Consider the following 22909-nt stretch of genomic DNA (forward strand, 5'->3'; position numbering starts at 1 on the left):
AGTCAAAAGAGCAACAACAGTTATCTCAACAACAACAGGCTCAATTTTACTTTTCTTCTTAAACACCACAGGTTGCAATCAAAGCAGTGCTCCTGCAAAGTGAATGCTCTACCCTCTCCTCCCCTGCACAGTTGTCTGCCCATCCAAAAGCATATCCCAAGGGTCAAAAAGTTTCAGGAATGGCCTGGAATGTTGGGTGAGTGAATTGTGCAAGAGCTTTCTCCAGTGATTCCTTACACCCACTCCTGACAACTCTCTTTTCCCACCCCACTGTCAGGCCTTTCCCCGGGAGTGGCTTTTGGAGGAGGATAACGCTTGAGTGAACACTGCTCCGGATGCAGTCCAAACCGGGACTGTCCATATAATAGCTTGAGTTGTAAAAGTGGCATAAAAGTGAGAGAAATTGTCATCAGTCACTGAATTTAAGAGAAAATGAAACCAATGATAGGAACAGTTGGGCTAAAAAACTTTAAAATTCTTCTGGTGCCTCAGTATTAATATTAACAGGACACATAGTATTTTAATATAACATGCACTGATTTTCAGTTTTGCTACCATTATTTTCCATCTGCACAGTGAATTCAGGGGAAACATTTATGTTCAGAATGGATCAAGTTTCAAATGAAGACTGTAAACCAGCAGATGTACTTAAAGCAAAGCATCCAACTCCAACTGAGATGGCGTTCCACAGCAAACAGCTGGTGTCTGAACTTTGGCTTTTCTTGGAGCAATAAACATTCTACAACAACATAGCTTTGGGCTTACAAAACTAATCCAAATGAAAACATTCTCAGCTGATGCATCTTCTATTTGGAGTCCCAGCTAAAAGTAACATACCAAAGCACAGACAGTTTCAGCAGTGATGTCTTTCAACAATAAATGCTGTTTGTACATTTAGGTTCTGTTTATCTTCGCTGGCTGTGTATAAAACTGAAAGATTTCCCCTCTTTTAAGAGGTATAAAACATAGGAAGCACTTTTCATATCAAGACATGAATCTGAATTATTTTTCAATGAAATGTAATTTTTCTGCCATATGCACTTTCTGTCATATGTCATTTTCATATGCAAATCTGCTTCTATTACAAACTGTATTCTCAGTGAATATACATCACACTGTTTTCTGTAATGAGCTGTTAAGGTTGGAATGCTCTCAAGATTTTCAAAACCTACAACCAACTAAACTGCAAACTAAAAGCTTGAATTTCCTCTGTGTGTATCTTGAGTTGCAAGTTTTAACTGCACAAAAAAAGTGGAATGCGTATGCCTAAACTGAAACGGAAGTCAGCTCCTTTGTCTTCCATTAAATGCTAAACTAAATGAGAAGCATATGACTTTGCTTGTCTTTATTGCATGAAACTGCAGTTGGTCCAGTTAAAGCTTTGAACGATAAGAGCAACTATATTAACATATTAAGTTGAATATTTTCCAATATATTAGTCGAGCAGGACTGATTTATCATTTTGCATTCAAGACTGCATGCTGACCCAGCCTTATTTACCCCACAGAAGGAGCTTTTAAAGTTTGACAGTTTTTGTAGTAGTATCATTTCAGACTGCTGAAAATAATCTCACTCTTGTCTAGCCATTTGGAATTAATGAAGAGAAAACCATATTGAAACAGTCACACAAGAGATCTCAATCAGCGAAAACGGTAGGTGTTATCTTCCAAGAAGTTATCTTATCAGTTTTAACAAGTTATTGTAAAAGTTTATTATATACTAGATTACATATGTTAAAAGTTACAGTATTTTTTCCTATTGTATGCATGCTATTTTTTATATTTAAATACATTGTTATTACGTTGTTGCATATTTCAAAATTTAGTTTGCTCTACAAAATAGTCCTTAAGACAATGAAAAAAATACTTTTCAGTCCCAGGCTGGGCTCAGCCCTGTTCCTTTTAACTATTTCATCACCATACATACAAAATCTAAAACAATGTTTTGTATGTATTTCTATCAGCACTTAACTCACAAAACAAATCTGCAATGTATCAATTTGTACTTCTATTTTTCTACACTGTACATTGTCAACTTTTTAACATTGGAAATATTTATAGAAAGAATGCTAAGAGTTAATAATTTTTCCACGTTCCTTAAGCATTAGAAATCACTGCCAACTAGACCTCTACGCTTTAAATATTGTTTTGAGAGATTGCTTTTTTTATTTCCAGTCACAAAGAAATCATTCTGCTTAGTCCTTCCAGCTCAATACAAGCCTCAGCCTCTCAAAATGAAGACTTTGCAGAAATTTGGTCTCTTCTTTTATTTTTTGTTGCCCTTGGTGAAGTTGGCACCACCTAAACAACACTCAGCCACATTTTATGACCCTGGTTTGGCCACTCTTGAAGAGACAATATTTAAGCAAAGTTATGAAGACATAATATTTAAGGAGGATTATGAAGACAAGCCACAGGATGCAGTAAAAAATCAGGTATTTGACAAGTTCTGTGTTCATCTATGCATGCAAGCATGTTCCATGGGTAATTATGAAAACAAGTGGAAAAAATAAGGATAATGTAAAGTTAGCCAAAATAAAATCATAATATAGTTACACACAATTGTTTTATTTTGTTCCTTTATCATAGTGGAACTGTTTGGGCACATAGGAATGGGCAATGTGACATACCTATGTGGGCCACAAACAATGGGTGTGAGCCCACGTTTGCCTTAATGCATGACTTTTATTTCAAAAGTACATTTTACCAATTATCTGTTACATTATCATAAAGAGTGACCATTCTGCACTGATATACAAAAAATCAAGTGTGGTCCATTGATCTATCATGAACTCATTTTCTGGTCTAGACAAGTCTTAGGCTTATCCCAACCCCCCAATCCCTTTTGTGTAAAATAGGTTTAACAGTGGCCTATTTTATGAGGGAAACATTAACATATATTATAAGGAATTTTGTGCATTATATAAATGATAAACAGCTATACAGTACAACCCTCAATTATTCAAACCAAAACAGAGCATTGTACCTTAACAAGCCTTATAAACTGCCACTACATTTAATGAATTTACAATGTGCTGCCCTATTCAATAGTATTAAATACCTGCCTTGTGACCATTCAGTGATGGGCGGGCTACAAGTACAAATAATAAATAAATCAGTATTTAAAATTATATCGTCTAGAATGTAGTACACATATGCAGAAAACCTATGGTGGATCAAAGCCTCATAACATGATGTTCAGAGCCAATGCCAAAAAGAAATTTAAGGTTTTAGCATTTATGTTGTTGTTGTGGTTGCGCATGTGACAAAGCTGGAGCCAAAAAACACTCCCATACTGCCTACTTGCTCTTTCAAGGGAAGTGCAACTCATCCAGGGCAGCAGTATTCATAGAATCATAAAGTTGGAAGGGACCCTGATGATCATCTAGCCCAACCCCCTGCAATGCAGGAATATGCAGCTGTCCCATACGTGAATCAAACCTGAAACCTTGGCGTTATTAGCACCATGCTCTAACCAACTGTCACAGTTGGTGACAATTTAATTATTACATTATCTGCACATGTATTAAGTTCTTAACTGTTTATTCCTTAAAGATGTCTATTTACTATTTTTAAAATTGTTTACCTGAAAAGGAGAAAGTGTAACATTTTAAATAGAGTAAACTGTGCTTTGCACCAGTAGATGGCGCTTCAGTAAGATGAACTTCAGTTTATAGTACATATCTTGCGAATTTGTTTTATGCAAAACTAGCCCATGTAATGTAAGATACGTTTAATGATGTTTGAGATTGCTATAATCCACCCTGGGTCCTTCAGTGAAGGATGAGTAATACATTTAATAGTGAAAAGAAGAAGTGAGAAAGGGGTTAAAGAAGGGCAGCCAAAGCGATTAGAGTACTAAATGGGGAGAAGCTAATGTTTCACTTAAAAGAGAACCAAATACAGGGGTTACAACTGAAGGGTATTAAAACAAAGACAAATTGCTTTTCTATTCATAATACTCAAACAGGATATGGACAACAAAATTAACTCAATGAACATTTAAGTGCATCAAAGACTTAAGCTCTTCTCATGTATTCCATACATTTACCTGAATTTTTGCAAGTAGCACAATAGTTTGTCACCTCATATTTTAATACCATTTATGATTTCCCTGTATTTTAATTCATGAACAAGAACAACATCAAAGCAGCAATACCCAAACTCAGTGGCACATTTGCATACCTTGAGGGGGACTGGGGTATGATTTATAATTATTTATAAAACAGCCTGAAGGAAAAAAGACCCAGTAGAACAAAACCCTGCTCACAAGTTTACAGTAAATTAAATTAAGTCACCTTGTTGGATCCCTCCACCATTCCATGTCTCTTCAAAACATGACTACATAAGGAAAACCCTGCCAAAGATCTAGCTTGTCCAACATTCTATTCTCCAAGGGCCAACAAGATGCCTATGGGAAGCTTACAAGCAACTGGTTTTCAGAGGCATGCTGCTCTCAATGCTGGGGTAACATAGCCATATAACTAGTACCCCTTGGAGCCAGGAAGCCCCCCATATGGCAATTGTTCCGCTGCAGCCCCATTGCCAATCTATGGGCAGTGACATCCTCCTGAGGAAATGCATACCGGGATTTCCTCCTATGCAACTGAAGGCACAAGAAAATCCCAGAAACATCACTGTTGTACAGAAATAGCTGTAACTATCCATAGTCATGCTGCTCTGAGATTTTTAAACAAGGCAACTCCCAAGTTACGTTCCAAGACACTGCGTGTGTAAGTCAAATCACATGTATTAGAAACACCACTGAAAAAGCCGGCAAACACCCTGTTCTGCCCCCGTTCCTTTTTGTGATGTTTTTGGGTGGCTTCCAGGTTCAGTGTGATGCACATGTACACAGTCACACACATATCAGTAACACCTAAAATGGCCACTGCCTGTATTAAGCAGTTTATAAATGTTTCATATACTTAAACAATAAATGAAAGGTCAGAGGACCCAGTTGATGTGATGAGGGGTGATCCTGCTTGATGGCTGAGCAATATGGAGTTGCAAAAAGGATGGTCAGCTCAGTCCCAGTAGTTGTCTCAACTATAATGCTGATGATATGGAGCAAAACACAATCAGTTGTTTGTCCAGCTTCAAAGTGTTGTTGTGGTATCTGAGAGGCTTTTATTCCCTCATTTCATTTTCCCAGCAGATCCCAGGGCAGGATTCTGAACTTCCAAAATTCTGATGGAACTACCAAGAGGGCCCCCTCTGCTAATATTAACACTGGGGAGGGTCTGTAGGGAATCAAGGGGCCTTTCAGATATTTGAGGTCTAAATTGTTTGGGGCTTTAAATACTAGCGTAAGCACCTTAAATTGGGCCCAGAAAAGAATTAGCAGCCAATGCAGCTGTTTTAGAACAGGGGTTATATATGAATAGTAAAGGCAGCCCCAGCCAGTAATCTGGCTGTTGCATTTTGAACCAGTACAAGTTTCTAAGTCATCTTAAAGGGCAGCTCCAGAGTGCACTGTAATAATCCAACCTGGAAGTTATCAGAGCACTGAGTACTGTGGCCAAGTCATCTCTGTCCAAACGGGGCCATAGCTGGCAAACAAGCCATAGCTGGAAATAGGCATTCCTAGCCACGGAGGCCACTTAGACCTCAAGTAACAGTGCTGGAGCCAGGAGTATCCCCAAGCTATCAACCTGCTCCTTCCAGTGGAGTGCAATCCTGTCCAGAACAAGCTGTGTTTACCTCTTGGACTCAAGAAATTGGAACATACAACACCTTTGCTGGTCCACATCCAGCCTGCCACTGCCTCCACACATCATCCCACTTCTTATTAGTCTGAGTGTTCATTGCAATTCAGAATTGGTAACCATGGTTTGATCCCAGTTACAGGGAGCACTGGGACACGGGTGGCGCTGTGGGTTAAACCACAGAGCCTAGGACTTACTGATCAGTAGGTCAGCGGTTCGAATCCCCACGACGGGGTGAGCTCCCATTGCTCGGTCCCTGCTCCTGCCAACCTAGCAGTTTGAAAGCACGTCAAAGTGCAAGTAGATAAATAGGTACTGCTCCGGTGGGAAGGTAAACGGCGTTTCCGTGCGCTGCTCTGGTTCGCCAGAAGCGGCTTAGTCATGCTGGCCACATGACCCGGAAGCTGTACGCCGGTTCCCTCGGCCAATAAAGCAAGATGAGCGCCGCAACCCCAGAGTCAGCCATGACTGGACCTAATGGTCAGGGGTCCCTTTACCTTTACAGGGAGCATTAAACCCACAACCTCCCAGTTCAGTCATCACAGCAAACTACCAGCCAGGTTATATTGTATTAAGCTGGGTGTGCCAAGGAAAGAAGCTCACACGCGGTGCATGCCTGATCCAATAAATCATGGTTGTTGGGCCAGGAACATGACATCTGATCTGCCCACTAGCAAATGGAAATAACAAAGTATTGCTTAATTTAACTGTCTGTATTCAACATGAGGTGTCACATGAAGTTACCCTATCCCAGAAGTACTGCTGAATGTTAGATTTTGGTGTGTGTGTTTTAAACTAGATTGTTTCCAGTGCTCCAGGAAATGTTCCAGACAATGTGGTTTATTAACTTTTAAAGGTTTTACCACCACTATTGAAAAATAATATATTAATCCCTGCATGTGTTTTTATAACTTCCTACATATAAGGAAAGCAATGATATGCTCCTTTTCCACGAAAATGAACTGCAAATGCAGAGAGATGAAGAGATACTTAGTGAGGGATCAACAAATTTAACAGGTAAGATTTTACCACATTACAGTATAATATCAAGCTTAAAACAAACAAACAAAATAGTTACCAAAAATGTGAGAAAGTATGCACACTGACATAAGCATCAGAATTCAACTTGCCACTTGCTTGGAGCAAGTAATGATTGCCCTGAATGAACCACAAAGTGCAAGATGCACTGGTCTCCCCTTCTCCCCTATTTCTAATGCTTCTAGTCAGAGAAGCATGTTTTGGCAGCTGTGTGCATACACACTCACATACTCCAGGCTTTAAAAATTGTACTTTTTTTATAAGCCTAGACAGCAAGCACATGCTCACAGATATCACAGAGTTGCATTTTCCCAGACAAAAATGATGCCAGAGAAAGCAGAAAGCTCAGCAACAGATCTCACTTCTCAACTACAGTGTTAGTGCTGACAATACGTGATCAATCAGTGTTGGGTCTAGCTGCTTCAGAATCATGACTAAGGTTTCTCAGTGTCAGAAGAACAGGGGATGGAGAACAAAAATACAGTGGTACCTCGAGTTAAAAAGGCCTCAGGTTACAAACGCGTCAGGTTACAAACTCCACTAACCTGGAAGAGTTACCTCAAGTTGAGAACTTTGCGCCAGGATGAGAATGGAAATCATGTGCCAGCGGCACAGTGGCAGCAAGAGGCCCCATTAGCGAAAGCACGCCTCTAGTTAAGAACAGTTTCAAGTTAAGAACGGACCTCCGGAATGAATGAAGTTCATAACTAGAAGTACCTCTGTAGGCAATAGTGAAGTGAGTAAATTCCTCTCCTTGAAAACAAATGAGGATTGAACCCATTTGTCATATCAAATTTCATTCCAATATCCTAAGGTTTGAGAAATATTACAATTAAAGCAAATAAAAAGAAAATAGAGACTATTTCTCATGATCTGACTATTAAACCTGGAATTCTAGTTAACCTACATTTGTTATCCTTTCATCTATCTGTATTTTTCAACCCATACAACAATAAGAAATGGAGTTGAAAACATTTTAGAAAGAATACGTACACTATCTCAAATTTACAAGATATGGTAAGTTTCTATGCTTTAGAAATCTAAATTCTAAAATTTACTAGGTCAAGTCTGTTTGAATAAAGTGCTATGTAAAAAATTCTGTTGACTGACACTAAATTCAAAACTGTCTGAAGGCCTCATGTGATATGAGTAAAAAAATGTTTCCATATCCTAATGTCTGCAAAATGCATGTAAGACAATTTGAATATAGCATTTATGCCCCATAAAGTGTGCCACTAGGACTGACAGACAATCAACCATCCAACATTCCACTTACATAGAAACAAAATTATCTTATTTCAGATTTGGCTACTTGTCTGCTGTGTGTTTGTTTAAGTGGTTCAGTTTACTGTGAAGAAACAGATATGGAAAGTGTTCCAGCTCTGCCAAAAGAAACTGGCTATCTTTATGCACGTTTCAACAAAATCAAGAAGCTGAAAGTATCTGATTTTGCTGAAATTCGTAAGTATATACTTGATTTAAAACTACATACCATACTTCTTGACTATACTAAAGGTTTGGGTAAAACATTAAAAATACATTTCATTACCTTTAAATTCATGTCCATATACTACTACTACTGAAGGTGAATTACATCTCATTCATAAAATTTTAACTGCAACCATCTATATTAGTAAACAAATAAACACTGACCAAGATCACTGTCAGAGCCAGCCGTTACAAATGGCGCAGTTTAGCATAAAATAAAGACACAGAGAGCCAGCAATATTTTCAGGATGGTATGAGCAGCTCCTTTCGAACTTCTCTCTCCTCCCGTAGCTTTTTTATTATCCTTTGTCCCTCTCCAGCCACATGGCCGTTTGCCAATGTCTCACGTTACCTCATCCGGTCAAGGCTTTTATTACACCCATCACCATATAGGGTCATCACTGCCCAGAGGAAACACAACTCCATTTAAGGTCAATACATTCCAATACATTGTAAAGCTCAGAGTGCTGGTCAGCCGAGGTCAGGGGGCACCCTGCAATATTACAAGCCTTTGCCGTGGCTTTATGACTCTCACATGCCCTCTTTATTTTATTAATCAGAGTCATATATGTCAGTACCAATACGGTTATATCGAGCGCAATAGGCGACTCTTGTGAGAACCATGCAGTACATATAGAGATTAAGGAAGGAATACAGTGGTGCCCCGCAAGACGAATGCCTCGCAAGACGGAAAACCCGCTAGACGAAAGGGTTTTCCGTTTTGGAGGTGCTTCGCAAAACGAATTTCCTATGTGCTTGCTTCGCAAGACGAAAATGTCTTGCGAGTTCCTGCAGGGGTTTTTTCCTCCCCCCCCTTTTTCCCAAGCCGCTAAACCGCTTATCAGCTGATGGCTAAGCCGCTTAACAGCTGATGCTAAGCCGCTTATCAGCTTATCGTTAAGCCGCTTATCAGCTGATGTTAAGCCACTTATCAGCTTATCGTTAAGCCGCTTATCAGCTGATCCACTAAGCCTGCTAAGCCGCTAATACTGTAGCACTAATCCGCTAAACCACTAATGGGCTTGCTTCGCAAGACGAAAAAACCCGCAAGACGAAGAGACTCGCGGAACGGATTCTTTTCGTCTTGCGAGGCACCACTGTACATTGGATACAGCAACACAAAATAATGCAAATAACTACTATAATGATCACTAAAATCAATAAATGTCGAAGCCAACTTCCATCTGGAAGCCAAGAATATAAGAATTCTGATTCCAAGCTGCATGGTAGGCTTCCTTTCTAGTTTATTAGCCATGCACTGGTGTCACTCCTATAGCACTGAGATTGGTCACTGTATGTTCCTGTAAGAGAACAAGAGCTATTAAAAGTGAAATTCAATGTATATTGACAGTTTGGATATATGCCCCATGATTCTTTCCCCTCTTTAATTTGAAAACAAATGGGGGCAGGCTCATGGAGGGTCAATTGTACTGGAGGCCAAAAAGTTTGCTTAGGGGATATAATATTAGTAAATTGAAAAGATCCATTGATAGGCACACCATGAAGCATTATGCCGGAATGACTGGCAAAGGGCGGCATGTGCATACACAGCCAACATTTAGAAGCATGCAATAAACCGGTAAACATAATCATATCTTGTACAAAAATATTATCCCTCCATATCTTATGATAATTTTCTCCCCTAAAAGTCTTATTCAACAACGCTGTTCTTCTAGTTCGAAAGTGGCTGAGCCGTGGATACTGCCAGCCAGAGTAGGATTCAGGCGACAGCTGCTTGCCAGCCGATAAGGTGAAATATGGTGGTTTCAACTGGACTGGGTCGTCTGCTTCTCTTCCTTGTATAACGGTGCAGCAAAGGATGGCAAGGCAAATGGTTAGGAAGGCGCACACTGCCAGGTGCAGCTCGTGTGCAGCACCTCTAGGTGGCGCATGCGGAAAGGTTTCAAAGCTTCACCCACAAAATGTTGACAAAGTGTAGGGGAGTTCCGCATGCCTTGAGGCAGGACAACCCACTGATATCGCTGGGTGGGCTGCAAATTGTTATATGCTGGCAATGTAAAAGCAAACCGTTCCCTGTCTGCTGGAGCCAGTGGGATGAAGATGGTTCAATGTGGCCGAAAGTCAATTGTTCAGAAATAAGCTGGTCAGAGATAGCTGGTGCCGCTGCTGCGGATTTTTCTTTTGATAGAGGCCACTGTTCTACCCCCACTGGGGTATCGGTGATCCTGGTTTGCCACACTGGAAACAAGTTGTATCGGTGGCTACAGGCTGGTTTTCATTTAGCGCTGCTGCCAGCAGATGAGCCTTGTGGGTGGCTGTACCTACAGATTGACAAATGCAAAGCATGGCTGCTGTGTCTGTGTCAGGATTGTGTATTATCGGTCGTAATGCAACCTTACAATCCTCATTGGCATTTTCAAAGGCCAATTGTTTGATAATTATTTGTTTGGCTTCAGGATTTTCAATTTGGCGACTCACTGCTGTAAGCAGCCTGTCCATAAAGGAAGAATATGATTCTCTTGCCTCTTGCCTGATTGAACCCCACCTTGATTGAATACTGGGTTCTGGGATTTTTCTCATTGCTTGTTTAGCAGCAAGAGCAGTGTCCCTCAATAAGATTTGCAGCAGTGTGGCTTGCACTGAAGCTTGAGCGAAGGGACCACACCCCATCATGGCATCTATGACGTCTGCGAGGGTAACATTTGGATTATTTCCTCTGACTTGTTGTAACAAGGCTGGAGCATAAGCACGGCAGGCAGTTTCCCATTCGTGGGCAAACAAAACACCAGCTGATGGGGGTAACACTGTATGGGCCAAAAGCTTGATGTCCTCTGGAACCAAGAGCTGGGCTAATGTGGCTTCTAAAAGCGCCTGTGTATATGGGGCTTTGAGTCCATTGGCCTTTACTGACTGTTGCAGCTCTTTCAAAATCTTAAAGTCAAAAGGTTGGTGTTGGGCTTGGGTGCCTGCTGGGACACCAGCAGGGGGCACAATAACAGGGAATGCCATTGTATCCTGAATTAAGGAACAGGCAAGGACTGCACGTTGAAAAGGGGTAGCTGGTTCTGCCGCTGAAAGAGCAGGATCATTGCCAGCCAGACCACGGTATTTTTGCAGGATTGGGTCCTCTGGTGAGGAACTGTAGTCCGGAGGTTTGGGGTCTGGGGCTGCTGGCAAGGCGAGTGCTGGAACAGATAGCAGCACAGCAGGCTGAATTAAAGAAGCTGAAGGTTGTGTTGGCAATACAGCCATGGAGATATTTTTTGGTGATAAAGAGCCCATGGCGTAACGAACCTTGCACCATGCATTTAGAATCCGAAGACCAATGCTGGGGTGCCCATGAAAATGTGCCCCGATCTTGTCCCAATGTTTCAATTCCCAAGTCCCATCTGCAGGAAACCAGGGGGAATGCTCTTCGATGGCCAGAATGAGCTGTATCAAATCACCCTCCGGAACTTCCAATTTGTTGGAGGAGAGGAGAAATTTTAAGTCTTTTAAAAATTTCTGTTGGGGAGTAGACAAAGAGCTGGCCATTTTTCTAAAATCGAGATTAAAAAAAGAGATCGAACTCACCGGGATCTTTTTAAGATGATTTGCGCTTGAAACCCTTGCCGGGCGTGGTGAGCCGATGATATCCTTTGCTTGGATCGAAAAACCTCACACGGTTTTCTTTTAAAAGCCTCAGACGTTTTCTTTTATTCAGCCTCACACGGGGCACCACTTGTCGGAGCCAGCCGTTACAAATGGCGCAGTTTAGCATAAAATAAAGACACAGAGAGCCAGCAATATTTTCAGGATGGTATGAGCAGCTCCTTTCGAACTTCTCTCTCCTCCCGTAGCTTTTTTATTATCCTTTGTCCCTCTCCAGCCACATGGCCGTTTGCCAATGTCTCACGTTACCTCATCCGGTCAAGGCTTTTATTACACCCATCACCATATAGGGTCATCACTGCCCAGAGGAAACACAACTCCATTTAAGGTCAATACATTCCAATACATTGTAAAGCTCAGTGTGCTGGTCAGCCGAGGTCAGGGGGCACCCTGCAATATTACAAGCCTTTGCCGTGGCTTTATGACTCCCACAGATCACTCTATTCTTTTTAAGTTCAATTCATTTATTATTCTTATTTTTAAAACTTATTTTTTCAGATAAATAACCACAGGTATTGTATGAATCACCATCCTGGAAGAAGCAATCCTTTCCCACACAAGGGACTATCTCTTTACATGATTCCTGTGGCCACAAAGTCAGACCTAGATAACAACTAAGAAAGAACATTTTAATCTTCAGCAGTACCATTTTCTTCATATGCATATACATGTATGGTTAATTAAGTATTTAATTGATTAATTAATTATAGAATCATAGAATCATAGAGTTGGAAGAGACCACAAGGGGCATCGAGTCCAACCCCCTGCCAAGCAGGAAACACCATCAGAGCACTCCTGACATATGGTTGTCAAGCTTCTGCTTAAAGACCTCCAAAGAAGGAGACTCCACCACACTCCTTGGCAGCAAATTCCACTGTCAAACAGCTCTTACTGTCAGGAAGTTCTTCCTAATGTTTAGGTGGAATCTTCTTTCTTGTAGTTTGGATCCATTGCTCTGTGTCCGCTTCTCTAGAGCAGCAGAAAACAACCTTTCTCCCTCCTCTATGTGACATCCTTTTATATATTTGAACATGGCTATCATATCACCCCTTAACCTCCTCTTCTCCAGGCTAAACATGCCCAGCTCCCTTAGCCGTTCCTCATAAGGCATCGTTTCCAGGCCTTTGACCATTTTGGTTGCCCTCCTCTGGACACGTTCCAGTTTGTCAGTGTCCTTCTTGAACTGTGGTGCCCAGAACTGGACACAGTACTCCAGGTGAGGTCTGACCAGAGCAGAATAGAGTGGCACTATTACTTCCCTTGATCTAGATGCTATACTCCTATTGATGCAGCCCAGAATTGCATTGGCTTTTTTAGCTGCCGCGTCACACTGTTGGCTCATGTCAAGTTTGTGGTCAACCAAGACTCCTAGATCCTTTTCACATGTACTGCTCTCAAGCCAGGTGTCCCCCATCTTGTATTTGTGCCTCTCATTTTTTTTGCCCAAGTGCAATACTTTACATTTCTCCCCGTTAAAATTCATCTTGTTTGTTTTGGCCCAGTTCTCTAATCTGTCAAGGTCGTTTTGAAGTGTGATCCTGTCCTCTGGGGTGTTAGCCACCCCTCCCAGTTTGGTGTCATCTGCAAATTTGATCAGGATGCCCTTGAGTCCATCATCCAAGTCGTTGATAAAGATGTTGAATAAGACCGGGCCCAAGACAGAACCCTGTGGCACCCCACTAGTCACTCTTCTCCAGGATGAAGAGGAACCATTGATGAGCACCCTTTGGGTTCGGTCAGTCAGCCAGTTACAAATCCACTGAGTGGTAGCATAGTCAAGACCGCATTTTACCAGCTTCTTTACAAGAATATCATGGGGCACCTTGTCAAATGTCTTGCTGAAATCAAGGTAGGCTACATCCACTGCGTTCCCTTCATCTACCAGGCTTGTAATTCTGTCAAAAAACGAGATCAGGTTAGTCTGACATGACTTATTTTTCAGAAATCCATGCTGACTATTGGTGATCACAGCATTCCTTTCTAGGTGCTCACAGACTGTTTGCTTAATGATCTGCTCCAGAATCTTCCCTGGTATTGATGTCAGACTGACTGGGCGGTAATTATTTGGGTCCTCTCTTTTCCCCTTTTTGAAAATAGGGACAACATTTGCCCTCCTCCAGTCTGTCGGGACTTCGCCTGTTCTCCAGGAATTCTCAAAGATGACTGCCAGTGGTTCTGAGATCACATCTGCCAGTTCTTTTAATACTCTTGGATGCAGTTCATCTGGCCCTGGAGACTTGAATACATCTAGACTAGCCAAGTATTCTTGTACTATCTCCTTAGTTATTCTGGGCTGTGTTTCCTCTGCTGAATCATTTGCTCCAAATTCTTCAGGTCGGGCATTGTTTTCTTTATCGGAGAAGACTGAGGCAAAGAAGGCATTGAGGAGTTCAGCCCTTTCTGTGTCCCCTGTTTGCATTTCACCATCTTCTCCTCTGAGTGACCCCACTGTTTCTTTGTTCTTCCTTTTGCTACGAACATACCCATAAAAGCCTTTTTTGTTGCTTTTAACCTCTCTAGCAAGCCTGAGTTCATTCTGTGCTTTAGCTTTTCTGACTTTGTGTCTACACGTGCTGGCTATTTGTTTGAATTCCTCTTTGGTGGTTCCCCCCTTTTCCATTTTTTGTACACATCCTTTTTTAATCTTAACTCAGTCAAAAGTTCTTTAGATAGCCAAACTGACTTCTTTAGGCACCTTCCATGTTTCCGTCTCATTGGTATTGCCTGAAGTTGTGCTTTTACTATCTCCCTCTTAACAAACTCCCAGCCATCATGAACTCCCTTTCCTTTTAGTATTACTGTCCATGGGATCTCACCCAGCACTTCCCTAAGTTTTATGAAGTCGGCTTTCTTAAAGTCAGAAATTGAGTCCTAGTATGCTTGGCTGCTCCTTTCCGCTGTATAGTAAACTTCAGAAGAGCATGATCACTCGCGCCTAATGATCCTTCCACTTCTACCCCACTAACCAGGTCATCAACATTGGTTAGGACCAGATCTAAAATGGCTGTTCCTCTTGTTGCTTCTCCCACTTTCTGGACAATGAAGTTGTCTGCAAGGCCAGTGAGGAATCTGTTTGACCTTATGCTCTTGGCTGAGTTTGACATCCAACAAATATCTGGGTAATTGAAGTCCCCCATTACTACTATCTCCCTTCCTTTTGCATGCTTGGCCATCTGTTCCAGGAAGGCATCATCTATGTCCTCCGTTTGGCTTGGGGATCTATAGTAAACTCCCACAGTGAGGTCACTGTTATTCTTCTCTCCCTTAATTTTGACCCAAATGCTCTCACTTTGGCTTTGAGGTTCTAAATCTTGGATCTCTTCACAGGTATACACATCCCTGACATATAACGCCACTCCTCCTCCTTTCTTGTCTGGTCTGTTTCTCTGAAATAGATTGTATCCCCCCATTATTACATTCCAATCGTGGGACTTATCCCACCAGGTTTCAGTGATGCCTATTATGTCATATTTAGTTTGCTGTACCAAGAGCTCAAGCTCATCTTGTTTATTTCCCATGCTTTGCGCACAGTACAGACACTGTACAGACACTGAAGTCCATTAATCATTCCCCCATGTCTCTTATTTCAGGATTTTTTCCTCCCACCACTAGGTCTGCGTGCTGTTTGCTCCATTTGGTCTATGACATTTGGATGATCATCTTCATCAATTGATAGACTCCTACCTTCAGGAGCACTGTCTGTCTCCCTCCCCCACATTAGTCAGTTTAAAGCCCTCCTGATGAGGTTTCTGAGATTTTTGGCAAAAACATTTCTCCCAACCGTTGTGAGGTGCAGCCCATCGCTTGCCAGAAGTCCATCTTCAAGAAACTGCAGTCCGTGATCTAAGAATCCAAACCGTTCCTCTTTACACCATTTGCGAAGCCAGCTGTTCACTTCCACTATTTTTCCCTCTCTCCCTGGGCCACGTCGTTCAACTGGGAGGACAGATGAGATGACAATTTGTGCATTTAATTGCTTCAATTTCCTGCCCAGAGCCTCGTAGTCTCTTTTGATCTTCTGGAGGCTATTGCTTGCAGTGTCATTGGTTCCCACATGAACCAAGAGGAAGGGGTATTTGTCAGTGGGTTTTATGATTCCTTGCAGTCGTTCAGTTACATCTTGGATCTTAGCCCTGGGGAGACAGCTCACTTCCCGAGACATCTTGTCAGGTCTCCCCCAACAAACGTTTGAGACTAGCTCCCCTAAATCTAAAAGATGGATCAAACCTTTGCACAGGGAGAGCAGCTAATCAGCCACAAGGAAACACACACACACAAGAAATTAATATTTCTTCATCAATGACAACCCTAGAAATAAGATAAAACAGCATAGTACTTTCCTTGAACAATGCCCACTGAATGAGAAAGGATTAATCCTAGAACTCCTTTCTGTAAATTGAACACAGTGCTACTCTAGGAGGAAGACCAAAAAAAAGAATACATGCTCATAGATTAGCAGGACAACATTGTGTAAGCTGGCAGGAAGCAGACACTGGGTACCCTTGAGAAGCCTGATCAAATGCCAAAATCTCAGCAAAAAGGGATAAAAAAATAAAGTAGCTTTAGTGCTGTGGTTTAAACCTTCCTACTGAGCCAACGACCCAGCTCCTCAGAGGGCTGCAGAGCAATCATTTGATTAAGTGGTAAAAGAGAGATAACAGCTGAGGAGGTGAGCCTGTTTGTGCACTTTTATTACTGAGCGTAGTGGGGGGGGGGGGGCTTCTCTTCCCTGACAGCCCATATGCACAGAAGAGGAATGAGCACTCCCTTGCACTAGTCTGCTCACTCAGTTGCATGAAATTCCTGGTTATCTGTGGTTACCAGGCTAGTGCTTAAAGAATGAATTAGACATTTACAATTGGTGCTGCCACTGTAAAGGAAGAACATTGGAGGACATTGAAGGCAAGCTTAGTTTATTTGAAGCTCTCCCGAGGAGAAAAATTATCAGCGCAATACCCAGGACTCCATAACTAGGTTGCACAGCACAGCCTACTATGCAGCAACACTTTACTAGGGGCTTAGCAGGTGATTGCTTACAAAACGCATCAGAGCCTATCTTTTCTTTCTTTCTTCTTTTTTAGCCACACTGAAAAGAATAGATTTGACTGGAAATATGATACAAGATATTGAAGATGGGACCTTTGCAAAACTAGTATTATTAGAAGAACTTTCACTTGCTGATAATAGACTTGCCAAGCTTCCAGCTTTGCCTCCAAAGCTAACTTCACTGAAAGCAAACAATAACTTTATTAAAAGCAGAGGAATTAAAGCAAACGCTTTCAAGGTAATAAAATTTATTATTACAATTGATTCCTATGTCATGCTAAGCCAAACCATGGCTTAGTGCAACATGTACGCTCCATGAGAGAACATCCTGGCCACTTGGTTCCTCCTCAGTTGTTTTGCTGTTGTGCTACAGTGAGCCATGGCCTGGTGTGTGCACGTCGTCCAAACCCAATCTTGTGGTTTAGCTCTTCAGACTATCTAAGAACTATACCCAAGATTTGTCCTGTAGTTTATAGTTTATGCTTTGGGAAGCTTTTCTACTTCTTCAATACAATATTGCATGGGATCCCAATCCAAAGGACCATACAACTAGTTTTGCATCCCCAAGAGGGCTGTCATCTTGTTTCTTAACATAGCAGCCCACCATGCTACATAGCATTTCACCATTTTTTGCTCAAAATATCCAAAAACAAGTTGTTCAGAATTAATGTTATGAAAAGAAGAGGTAAAGTAGCATAAATAAACTGGGATTTAATTCATTAATTTTGGCATGCTGAATGGCTTATATATGCCCAGTGAAATCTTTGATTCTCTTCATGCTCCTCTCTCCGCATCTACAGCATCTATCATATTGGTGTTGGTCCAAAAGAACTGAAGGAGATCACTTTTTTAAAAATGTGTTATTCTTTTTAGATTAAGTAATATATTTATTTATACTACAGGCTTCAAACATCTTTCAACACAACTGAATAGCCCAATCCCTATCAATAGATCCAATTAGTAACCAATTATCTTGTTTAAACTGCTTGTAAAACAGTTTCTTTTCCCCTCCTTTTCTGTTTCTCTTTTACAGAAGCTGACCAACTTGTCATTTCTCGACCTAGGACACAATTTACTCGAGTCTGTCCCACTTAACTTGCCAGAGAGCCTGCGTACTCTGAATCTTCAGGTCTGAAAACATTTTGTTGCTGTTGCACAAAGAAATATTTGTGTGTGTGTGTGTACACACACACTACCAATGGCCCAAGAGAACTCAGCTTTACAATTTTTTGTTTCATTTTTGTATTTTAAAATACTTCATCAGAAAGGTGGTTTATAAATTAAGTTAATAAATAAAATAAAATAGAAGTTGTGCACTGAAAGCCTAAGCAAGGGAAACAGCAACCTGGCCAATAAAGAATACTGTTCTCTGGTAACTTACAGATTCTTCTGAAGGGATATGTTACTGTAGCGTAGGGACTCCCATTTGTAATCTATAGGAATCTGCAAGTTTTATTTTTCTTCATGTAAAGAAGAAATTTTCAGGGCAGAATACCATGCAATAGACAAACAATGTTGTATAGGAAGAGCCATGAAGGAACCAAACATTAGTGTAAGGAGTTTGGAAAAACCATGTCCTATATACAAAGTACATATTTATAACAGAAATCATTATAGTGCTGTAGAGAGAAGTATTGAATAGGATTTCAATGAAAGAAAACATCAAACTAGTATATCTTTTAACTAGCATTGGAACTTCAGATTTTTCAAGTTCACTGTTTTGATTTGCAGTTCAACAACATAACCAGCATCACAGATGAAACATTCTGCAAAGGGAACAATCAGACCCGTTACGTTCGGCAACGCATGGATATCATAAGAATGGATGGCAACCCAGTCATCTTGGGAAAGTACCCCAATGCTTTTATGTGCCTGAGAACCTTGCCTATAGGCACATACTTTTAATTATTAACAAAACTGAAAATGGTAAAAAGTAGGTAAAGATTACCATTTTCTCACGGTTTCAATTTGTCTTTCCATGTTAATATCTTCACATATGTATATTCAACACTTTTAGCCGTTATAACTTCTACCTTAACTTGGTGAAATTGCACCTTCTGATTTAATAAGCCTGAGCCTTTTTTATTTCTAGAACTTAGACTCAAATATAAAACCAGTAACGTATTCTTTTTTCAAGGGAACCAATCTACAGGCAATGCCCCATCTATGTGCATTCAATATGTGCATGACCATGTAAATGCGCATCACGCTGAACCCGAAAGTGGCCCAAAAAATCACAAAAAGAGGCAGAATGGGGCGACGGTGGGGAACAGGGTGTTTGCAGGCTTTTGTTTTCAACTGTGTTTCAAGTATGCACTATTTCACTGACACGTGCAGTACCTCGGAACGTAACCCCCACATAAATGGGGGGTTGCCTGTATTTCAAAAGAATAAATGCTTTAACGCTGTGTGGAGAATAATCAGCTGATGTAGAGAGAATGGGTAGCATTCTCATGTGACCAGTCTAATGTGTTTTATATAGGAAACACATAATGCACAACATGGGAGAAATGAGACAGACTTTGCTGAAGCAGAATAAACTTTTGTTATTTTCTAGCAAACATAAAGTAGCTGGATTTAAGACACCAGTTTTTTGTCTAATGGCAAAGCAGGACACAATATATTGGGGATAAAATGGAGGCAACAAACAGCTTTTCATCTTTAATCAGTAACAGACCTACAAATAGATCTGAGGAAGTTTCCCATTGTTTAAAGTTGGCAACTTCTTAGTTTGCTTTTCCACTTACAGAAACGGAAGTGTGAAGAGAAAGCAAAGGGTCTGTGTAAAGGTGCATGAACCTCATACAAATCCTAGGTTATTAAGCCAGGATTTCATCATGTGAATGAGACCAGTCAGATTGAGTTGTTTAGATTTCTGAATCAGAAATAGTCAGCACCTGAAACTCATGCTTGGCAATATTAATATTGCTTAAAAGATACCATGCAACATAGTCTCTGCATTGAACACTGTTACCAAAAAACAATTACTCATTATCTGAAAAACCCTGAAGAATATTAATAACTGAACAATTCATAATGTACCTTATTGACACTCTTTAAGCTGTCAATGTACTTAGAAGAGAAATGCATCCATTTTGGTAATATTAAGTACAGTCCTATACAATTCAAATAGGTATTTACAGACAACCACAATCTTATGCACAATTCTAAGTTATTCCTATTGAGCTCTGTGGAACTTGATTCTACCCAATCATGCATAGTACTCTGCAGTAAGAATAAGCAATAACTGTGAATTTTTATTGTATTTAATATATCACTCTCCTCAAGCCACCACATGACTATTTTTAGATTGTGATATCTGTGCTGTGATCAGCCAGAGTTTAAACCCTTATCTCAAAACAGAAGTCATTTGGGCTGGTTAGAATATAATTGTCCAACTTTGTGTATGTCAGCTGAAGACTTCTTCAGAAGTACCTTTTTATCAGTAAATTCTGTGTTCTCTTTTTTCATACCAGATATGTTCTTTTCTGATTTAATTATTTACTAGTATTGAAGATTTTTACAGCTATTAAGCTCTGCTCTAACTATGCTGCTTTAATTGTACTATGTATCCAATCTCATTTACATGGCAAAATCTTTAGAGATTACTGTTTGTTTTTAGTTTGTGTGTGTTACCTATTGACTAAAACTCTAACATGTCTAATAATACAAACCATCAGAAAGAAAAAGTAAGAAAGAGGACATACTTCACTACTCCTTTGTAAGTAAATGGTCTTCTATGACTGGGCAAAGATGGTAATACATAGTTTGTCTTTGGCAAAAGATGTGGTTGGGCAATGGCACCAAATCTCACTTCCATTTTATTACCTCAATCCTTTCCTTATTTGAGCACTTTCAATCTCCACCTACAGCCAGGTAGATTGAAAGTTTATTTGATCACAGCATCTTCCTCAGTCTTGCGTTCCATGATTTGTCATTCCTCCTACTACATCCTATGACAAACAAATTGAACCCTTTATTTGCTCTCCACTAAACCCTTCTCCCCTTCCCTCAATAGGCATATTGGGGGAATTCTCAAATTGTTGTGACCCAGTCCCCAGTCCTCTTCTATGACAATTCCAGAGTTACCAGACTCTGAATTTGTGACTAACAGTTCAGACTTACAGATGAGGAGTCTTGTCAGCCTACCAACCACACAATGATCCTGACTCTCCCAGAACCTCAACAGACAAGACAGTGAAAAGTTTCAAGCTCGGCAGTCCACACAAACATAAAACATTATTTTTGAGGGACTGAGATTTTTAAAATAGCACAGAACCAAACAACCATGAATTTATATTTTCCCCAAAACTTGCAGTAGCATTAAATTAACCCATATTTCAAAAACCAATGTCATTCAGTTTCCTCTTGTTCCATAATGAAGCTGGTTAACAGAGAAAAAGGAAGGTTTAAAAGAAAGCATAACTTTTCAAAACACTACCTTGAAATGGGTCAAAGTGCGTTTCCGATGATCACACCACTCAGTGAAATAGGAGAGACATTTGAAGAACAGCAAGAGATTCCCACTCTCTTCAACTCTAGAAAACAACATTATGCCATAAAAAAATATTTCCGTCCCCCTTACAAAAATACATTTATAACTTTTTTTTTAATCTTTAGATCATCATTAGATTATCTTTAGGCCCTCTGTTGGAAAGAACTTGCTAAAGCTGTTCAAACCAAATACCACATCATTTTGTGTATCTTCTGTTTAGGGTGTGATTTGTTGTACTGTTTTAAACAGATCTTGAGAGGCTTAGTCCTGATTTGGATGCAATGTTAATCCATAGTTTGTTTAGCTTAACTATAATTTGTTTGTACATCTGAAACCATAGTTTGGGGCCAACAAACCAGTACTGTAGATTACAGTTTGCAGTTGCTTTGTAAAACTCAGTTTGCATTAACTGTGATTTGTAATTACAGCTGTGTTCCATATCCTGGTTTAATTCTTAATTGCATTGCTCCACGAATGCTGCACACTCACCTACACAGATACAAGTGAAGGGTTGCTGAAAATTTATCTGCTTGCTTGGTTAAGAAACTGTCACTGACACTTTCACAGACCTCACACACCCTACTCACTCTGCCTGGCAGCTCCATTCCCTACCATCTCATGATTGTCAAGCTTCCAGCAGCAATGATGGAGTGGGAAGGCAGGGAAGAGACCACAGGCACTTTTACTCATATCTAACAAAGAATACATGTTAAAAGCACACATTTGCAAGCCCTACCATCACCAACAAACTCTGGGCAGGATTAATCTAACAAGTCCCATCAGGAACTCCTGAAATTGATTAAGGTGAACAAAAAATAAAATGCTTCTGAAGTTCTCCAGCCATTTGAGAGGTGGGAACATATAAACCCAAGGATCACTGCAAATTGTGCAAATCACACTAAACCACTGTTTACAGTCACATGAAAATGAAGTTGTTAAAAGAAAATTGTAACACATGCAAAAAACAACAACTTATGAACCACAAGCTACGTGTGATAACTTTTTTTTTTTTCATGCATAATTTTTATTAATTTGCATAATGCAAAATACAAAAACAAAATATAAAAGTTCGATTCTCATTTTCACAGGTTTTTAAGTATGACTTCCTTCAACCTTTCCACAAATCATCCGTAATAATCTTTTATAAAAGTTCGCATTTCTTAATTTGTAATGCCATTAATCATTCTAGTTCTTCCATTTCTCTTTAGACAATACTCTTTTCTTTTTACAGAGCTCCTTTAAAGCCCACTAGTGTTATCTGTCCATCACTTAAATTTTCCAGATATTTCGTAAAACTTTCCCAATCCTTAATGAACCTCTGGTCTTTTGAATATCTAATTTTCCCTGTCATCTTATCCATTTCCGCATAATCTAATAGTTTTGCTCTCCATTCCTCAATTGTCGGTAGGCCCTCTGATTTCCAATTTTGAGCTAATAAGACTCTTGCTGCCGTTGTTGCATACTGGAACAGCTTATGATCTTTCTTTTTTATCTCCCTTCCTACCAATCCCAACAGAAAAGCC

At 40.3% G+C, this 22909-nt stretch overlaps 2 protein-coding genes across 4 annotated transcripts in view; one reads left to right on the forward strand and one right to left on the reverse strand.

Annotated features, from left to right (window-relative positions):
* The window catches only part of CENPP (centromere protein P), a 158362-nt gene that overhangs the window by 122652 nt on the left and 12801 nt on the right, over positions 1 to 22909 (reverse strand). For both annotated transcript variants that reach the window (XM_080994247.1, XM_080994248.1), the window contains exon 6: positions 21333 to 21429. In XM_080994247.1, coding sequence (XP_080850373.1) covers positions 21333 to 21429 — 97 coding nt within the window. The remainder of the gene's footprint in view (positions 1 to 21332; positions 21430 to 22909) is intronic.
* On the forward strand, positions 1333 to 21826 carry OGN (osteoglycin). 2 transcript variants are annotated; one of them, XM_080994233.1, is made up of 7 exons: positions 1333 to 1652; positions 2199 to 2434; positions 6634 to 6724; positions 8048 to 8206; positions 16927 to 17129; positions 17925 to 18020; positions 18623 to 21826. In XM_080994233.1, the coding sequence occupies exons 2-7, from the start codon at positions 2234 to 2236 to the stop codon at positions 18794 to 18796; spliced, it is 924 nt and encodes a 307-aa protein (XP_080850359.1). In that variant the 5' UTR covers positions 1333 to 1652; positions 2199 to 2233; the 3' UTR covers positions 18797 to 21826. The 2 variants fall into 2 exon arrangements, with proteins under 2 accessions (XP_080850359.1, XP_080850358.1); XM_080994232.1 differs by having other exon boundaries at positions 1334 to 1652; positions 2175 to 2434.

This window comes from Podarcis pityusensis (assembly GCF_964106645.2).
Source record: "Podarcis pityusensis genome assembly, chromosome: 2".
NCBI lineage: Eukaryota > Metazoa > Chordata > Lepidosauria > Squamata > Lacertidae > Podarcis > Podarcis pityusensis.